This window comes from Penaeus japonicus, unplaced genomic scaffold (genome assembly GCF_977035675.1).
Source record: "Penaeus japonicus unplaced genomic scaffold, GWHDUDI00000001_assembly GWHDUDI00000037, whole genome shotgun sequence".
Classification (NCBI taxonomy): Eukaryota; Metazoa; Arthropoda; class Malacostraca; order Decapoda; family Penaeidae; genus Penaeus; species Penaeus japonicus.
The window spans coordinates 4,470,208-4,477,707 of NW_028234439.1; the positions used below are offsets into that span (position 1 = coordinate 4,470,208).

The 7,500-nt window shown below is 47.7% G+C and overlaps 1 protein-coding gene across 1 annotated transcript in view; it reads left to right on the top strand.

Moving 5' to 3' along the window:
* The window catches only part of LOC122253523 (piwi-like protein Siwi), a 22,090-nt gene that overhangs the window by 4,888 nt on the left and 9,702 nt on the right, over positions 1–7,500 (top strand). The window contains exons 5-9 of the mRNA XM_086532740.1: positions 1,180–1,281; positions 2,892–2,995; positions 3,684–3,831; positions 6,889–7,044; positions 7,462–7,500. The exon at positions 7,462–7,500 is cut by the window's right edge and continues 210 nt beyond it. Coding sequence (XP_086388866.1) covers positions 1,180–1,281; positions 2,892–2,995; positions 3,684–3,831; positions 6,889–7,044; positions 7,462–7,500 — 549 coding nt within the window. The remainder of the gene's footprint in view (positions 1–1,179; positions 1,282–2,891; positions 2,996–3,683; positions 3,832–6,888; positions 7,045–7,461) is intronic.

Genomic DNA, 7,500 nt, shown 5'->3' on the forward strand with positions numbered 1-7,500 from the left:
TCTTCCTTTCTTCAATCCCACCTTCTTCTCTCTTATATTCCTTCCTTCATCCCTCTTCTTCCTTATCTTCTTTCCCCCTTCCACCTCCTTCCTTTTTCCCTCTTCCTCCATCCTCTCCTCCTCTCCTTTTCCTCTTCTCCTCTCTCCTCTCCTCATCTCTTTTTCTCTTCACCTTCTCCTCCTCTTCTCCCCCTCTTCTCCCCTCTTCACCTTATCCTCCTTCTCTCTCCATCCTCTCCTCCTCCTCTCAACTTTCTCTCCTCCTTCTCTCTCCATCCTCTCCTCCTCCTCTCATCTTTCTCTCCTCCTCCTCTCCTCCTTCTCTCTTCACCCTCTCCTCTTTCTCTCCTCCTCTTCTCCTCTTCTCTTCACCCTCTCCTCCTCCTCTCAACTTTCTCTCCTCCTCCTCTCCTCCTCCTCTCTTCACCCTCTCCTCCTTCTCTCCTCCTCCTCTCTTCACCCTCTCCTCCTTCTCTCCTCCTCCTCTCTTCACCCTCTCCTCCTTCTCTCCTCCTCTCCTCCTCCTCTCTCCATCCTCTCCTCTTCTTCTCTTCACCCTCTCCTCCTTCTCTCCTCCTCTCCTCCTCCTCTCCTCCTCTCCTCCTCCTCTCCTCCTCCTCTCCTCCTCCTCTCCTCCTCCTCTCTTCACCCTCTCCTCCTTCTCTCCTCCTCTCCTCCTCCTCTCTTCACCCTCTCCTCCTCCTCTCCTCCTCCTCTCTTCACCCTCTCCTCCTCCTCTCTCCATCCTCTTCTCCTCCTCTCTTCACCTTCTCCTCCTCCTCTCTCCATCCTCTCCTCCTCTTCTCTTCACCCTCTCCTCCTTCTCTCCATCCTCTCCTCCTCCTCTCCTCCTCCTCTCCTCCTTCTCTCTCCATCCTCTCCTCTTCCTCTCTTCACCCTCTCCTCCTCCTCTCCTCCTTTCTTCACCCTCTCCTCCTTCTCTCCTCCTCTCCTCCTCCTCTCCTCCTTCTCTCTCCATCCTCTCCTCTTCCTCTCTTCACCCTCTCTTCCTCCTCTCCTCCTTTCTTCACCCTCTCCTCCTTCTCTCCTCCTCCTCTCCTCCTTCTCTCCTCATCCTCTCCTCCTCCTCTCCTCCTCCTCTCCTCCTCTCTTCACCCTCTCCTCCTTCTCTCCTCCTCCTCTCCTCCTCCTCTCTTCATCCCACTTTCTTCTCCGCAGCCTCTGGAACTGACCTCGAAGCGACCCGACAACGGCAACCCTTATATGGTCAAATTCCGCTTCGTCAAGGAAATACCCGCTTCGGATACCCAGTTCTTGCAGGTGAGTTAGGGTATGGGTGGGGTGGGGGGGGGAGGGTGATGGAGAGGATTGGTGGGGGGGTGGGGGGGTTAGCGGGAGATTGGGTAGGGAAGGTGGGGAAGGTGGGTGTGGGGTAGGAGGGTGGGTGGGGGGGTGTAGGAGGATGGGAGGGAGGGAGGGAGATGGGAGGGAAGGAGGGAGATGGGAGGGAGGGAGGGAGATGGGAGGGTGAGGCACGGGGGAAGGGGCGAATGGAGGAAGATAAAGGAGGAGGAAAAAAGAGATGAAGGAAGGAGGAAGAAAAGGGAAGAGGGAAGGAAGAAGATAAAGTAGGAGGCAGAAGAGGGAAAGAGGAAGAAAAGGGTGTAATATGAGGGGAGTGGGGGTAGGGTAATTAGGAGGGTGGGATCGAAGACACGGAGGAAGGATGGAAGGAAGATGGAGGGAAGAGAGGGAGGAGAGAGGAAGGGGGGATTGGGGAAGAAGAGGTGGAAGGAGGAAAGAGGGGATGGAGGAAGAAGAGGTGGAAGGAGGAAGGAGGGATGGAGGAATGGAGGGAGGAGAGGGAAGAAATAGAGGAGAAAGAGAAAGAAGTAATGGGGGAAAGAGGGAGGGAGGAAGGAAGATGGGATGAAGGAAGAATAGGGAGGAAGAGAGAAGAGATGGGATGGAGGGAAGATATCGAGGGAGAGAGGGGAGGAGGGAAGGATGTCGCGAGGATAAAGAGGAAAGAGGAAGGAGAGATAAAGGGAGGAGAGGATAGGGAAGGATTGGATGAGGGGGGAGAGAGAGAAGAGAAGAAGAAAAATAGGAAGGGGCGAATAGAAGAAAGGGGGACGTAAGAATTAAAAAAAAAGGAAAACCACACAATGACCAAAGCCACAATCCTAAACACACACACAAACAAATCCACAAATATAATCCAACGCATTTCATACACACACACACACACACACACACCCATCAATCCACCAATCCACATCCACCAAAACTCCACCTCAATCTCTCTCAATCCTGGTTCTCTATGTTGCAGATTTTCTCCATCTTACTCCCACGCATTTCATACACACACACACACACACACACACACACACACACACACCTATTAATCCACCAATCCACATCATCCACCAAAACTCCACCTCCATCTCTCTCAATCCTGGTTCTCTATATTGCAGATTTTCTCCATCTTATTCCTACGCATTTCATACACACACACACACACACACACACACACACACACACACACACACACACACACACCTATTAATCCACCAATCCACATCATCCACCAAAACTCCACCTCCATCTCTCTCAATCCTGGTTCTCTCTATATTGCAGATTTTCTCCATCTTATTCCTACGCATTTCACACACACACCCACACACACACACACACACATACACACACACCTATTAATCCACCAATCCACATCCACCAAAACTCCACCTCAATCTCTCTCAATCCTGGTTCTCTCTATTGCAGATTTTCTCCATCTTATTCCTACGCATTTCACACACACACACACACACACACACACACACACACACACACACACCTATCAGTCCACCAATCCACATCCACCAAAACTCCACCTCCATCTCTCTCAATCCTGGTTCTCTCTATTGCAGATTTTCTCCATCTTACTCCGCCGATGTTATGAGTACCTGGGCTTGACGCAAGTGGGACGCAACTATTACAACAGCCATGAGGAAGTTCAGAACCAGAAGTACAGGTGGGTAAGGGTGGGTATGAGTGGGTAAGGGTGGATACGGGTGGGTACAGGTGGGTAAGGGTGGGTACGGGTGGGTAAGGGTGGGTACGGGTGGGTAAGGGTGGATACGGGTGGGTAAGGATGGGTAAGGGTGGATACGGGTGGGTACGGGTGGGTAAGGATGGGTAAAGGTGGGTAAGGGTGGATACGGGTGGGTGCAGGTGGGTTCAGGTGGATACGGGTGGGTAAGAGTGGTTACGGGTGAGTTCGGTTTGGTATTGGTGGGTTCAGGTGGGTACGGGTGGATACGGGTGGGTAAGGGTGGGTACGGGTGGGTGCATGTGGGTACGGTTGGGTACGGGTGGATACGGGTGGGTACAAGTAGGTACGGGTGGGTAAGAGTGGATACGGGTGGGTACGGGTGGGTACAGGTGGGTACGGGTAGGTACGGGTGGGTACAGGTGGATATGGGTGGGTAGGAGTGGGTACGGGTGAGTACGGGTTGTTACAAGTGAATGTTGGGGAAAACAGTTGGATACATGGGGGTACAGGTGGGTACAGGTGGGTACAGGCAGGAACAGGTGGGTACAGGTGGGTACTAGTAGGTATCTCCCTCTCCCTATATATCCATTTCTACCCCTTAAAGTAACAATCTCTTCATATTTGAAAAAAAAAGATGAAAAATCCCCTCGCCTTTCTCCTTTCCCAGAGTGGCAATCTGGCCTGGCAACGTCTCAAGCATCCGGCAACACGAGAATGGCATCTTGATGGTAACTGACATCATTCACAAGTTTCTCCGCCTTGATACCGTCTACGACATTATGCGAACGATCAAGAACACCCGCCCAGATAGCTTTGTAAGTAGCGGGGTTACTTATGCTTATGATTTCTGCAGTCTAGTGATTCTTTGTTTTTATCGATAATTATCTTTGTAATCGAGTGGCTATTTATATTTATGGAGAATTAACCCAGCACCACACAGTAAACAAATAACCCAGCACAGCACAGAAACCAGATAACCAAGCACCACACAGTAACCAAATAACCCAGCACCACACAGTAAACAAATAACCCAGCACCACATCGTAACCAAATAACCCAGCACCACATCGTAACCAAATAACCCAGCACCACACAATAACCAAATAACCCAGCACCACACAGAAACCAAATAACCCAGCACCACACAGAAACCAAATAACCCAGCACCACACAGAAACCAAATAACCCAGCACCACACAGAAACCAAATAACCCAGCACCACACAGAAACCAAATAACCCAGCACCACATGGTAACCAAATAACCCAGCACCACACAGAAACCAAATAACCCAGCACCACATGGTAACCAAATAACCCAGCACCACATAGTAACCAGATAACCCAGCACCACACAGTAACCAAATAATCCAACACCACACAGAAACCAAATAACCCAGCGCCACATCGTAACCAAATAACCCAGCACCACATAGTAACCAAATAACCCAGCACCACACAGTAACCAAATAACCCAGCACCACACAGAAACCAAATAACCCAGCACCACACAGAAACCAAATAACCCAGCACCACACAGTAACCAAATAACCCAGCACCACACAGTAACCAAATAACCCAGCACCACACAGAAACCAAATAACCCAGCACCACACAGAAACCAAATAACCCAGCACCACACAGTAACCAAATAACCCAGCACCACACAGAAACCAAATAACCCAGCACCACACAGAAACCAAATAACCCAGCGCCACATCGTAACCAAATAACCCAGCACCACACAGTAACCAAATAACCCAGCACCACACAGTAACCAAATAACCCAGCACCACACAGTAACCAAATAACCCAGCACCACACAGTAACCAAATAACCCAGCACTGCACCCAAACCAAATAACCCAGCACCACATAGTAACCAAATAACCCAACACCACATAGTAACCAAATAACCCAGCACCACACAGTAACCAAATAACCCAGCACCACATGGTAACCAAATAACCCAGCACCACATAGTAACCAAATAACCCAGCACCACACAGTAACCAAATAACCCAGCACCACATAGTAACCAAATAACCCAGCACCACACAGTAACCAAATAACGCAGCACCACACAGAAACCAAATAACACAGCACAGCACAGAAACCAGATAACCCAGCACCACACAGTAACCAAATAACACAGCGCCACATCGTAACCAAATAACCCAGCACCACACAGAAACCAAATAACGCAGCACCACACAGAAACCAAATAACCCAGCACCACACAGTAACCAAATAACGCAGCACCACACAGAAACCAAATAACCCAGCACCACACAGTAACCAAATAACGCAGCACCACACAGAAACCAAATAACCCAGCACAGAAACCAAATAACCCAGCACCACACAATAACCAAATAACCCAGCACAGTAACCAAATAACCCAGCACCACACAATAACCAAATAACCCAGCACAGCACAGAAACCAGATAACCCAGCACCACATAGTAACCAAATATCCCAGCACCACACAGAAACCAAATAACCCAGCACCACACAGAAACCAAATAACCCAGTACCGCACAGAAACCAAATAACCCAGCACCACACAGTAACCAAATAACCCAGCACCACACAGTAACCAAATAACCCAGCACCACACAGTAACCAAATAACCCAGCACCACACAGAAACCAAATAACCCAGCACCACATAGTAACCAAATAATCCAGCACCACACAGAAACCAGATAACCCAGCACCACATAGTAACCAAATAACCCAGCACCACATAGTAAACAAATAACCCAGCACCACATAGTAACCAGATAACCCAACACCACATAGTAACCAAATAACCCAGCACCACATAGTAACCAAATAACCCAGCACCACATAGTAACCAAATAACCCAGCACCACATGGTAACCAAATAACCCAACACCACATAGTAACCAGATAACCCAGCACCGCACCGAAACCAAATAACCCAGCACCACATAGTAACCAAATAACCCAGCACCACATAGTAACCAAATAACCCAGCACAGCACAGAAACCAGATAACCCAGCACCACATAGTAACCAAATAACCCAGCACCACATAGTAACCAAATAACCCAGCACCACATAGTAACCAAATAACCCAGCACCACATAGTAACCAGATAACCCAGCACCACACAGTAACCAAATAACCCAGCACCACATAGTAACCAAATAACCCAGCACAGCACAGAAACCAGATAACCCAGCACCACATAGTAACCAAATAACCCAGCACCACACAGTAACCAAATAACCCAGCACCACACAGTAACCAAATAACCCAGCACCACACAGTAACCAGATAACCCAGCACCACACAGAAACCAAATAACCCAGCACCACACAGTAACCAGATAACCCAGCACCACACAGAAACCAAATAACCCAGCACCGCACAGTAACCAAATAATCCAGCACCACACAGAAACCAAATAACCCAGCACCACATAGTAACCAAATAATCCAGCACCACACAGAAACCAGATAACCCAGCACCACACAGTAACCAAATAACCCAGCACCACACAGTAACCAAATAACCCAGCACCACACAGTAACCAAATAATCCAGCACCACACAGAAACCAAATAACCCAGCACCACATAGTAACCAAATAACCCAGCACCACATAGTAACCAAATAACCCAGCACCACATAGTAACCAAATAACCCAGCACCACATAGTAACCAAATAACCCAGCACCACATAGTAACCAAATAACCCAGCACCACAACACATCCCAACTTCAAACAGAAAAAAACATAACCCAGCACCCCACAGAAACCACACATCCCAACTTCAAACAGAGAAAAAAAGGTAACCCAGCATCACACACTAATCAAACTCCACCATCCCCCACTTTCTGACAGAGGTTCGTGACAGGGAAGCAGCTTCTGGGTCTCGTAGTGATGACGCGGTACAACCAGAGGACGTACAGAGTAGATGACATTGCCTGGAACCTGACCGCCATTAGCAAGTTCTCGTGTCAGGGAGAAGACATCACGTATCTTGAATATTATGAGAGGGTAAGGGTTCTTTTTTATGATTAGGGAGGGAGGAGATGAAATAGAATTATATATATGAATTTGGGAATGAAAAATTAGTGAATGTTACAAAAGGAGGATTAGATAGTAAAGAGTCTTGTCAAGAATTGTATATATGAAACATAATAGTAATAATAACGATGCTGATTATAATAATGACAGTGATAATTGTTATGGTGATGCTAATAGCAATAACAAAAACAAATGATAATAGTGATAACGGCAATCATAATCACAATAGTAAATGCAATAAAATGTAATAAAATAGTTATCCGTGTTTTAAAAAAAAAGATAGATAAAATAATGAGTATAATAACACGCAAAAAAAAAATCAACAATTAAAAAAAAAAAAAAAAAAAAAAACCCGCTAACAACAAAACCCCATCCCTCTCGACACAGACCTACCAAATGAAGATCAAGGACCCCCACCAGCCCCTC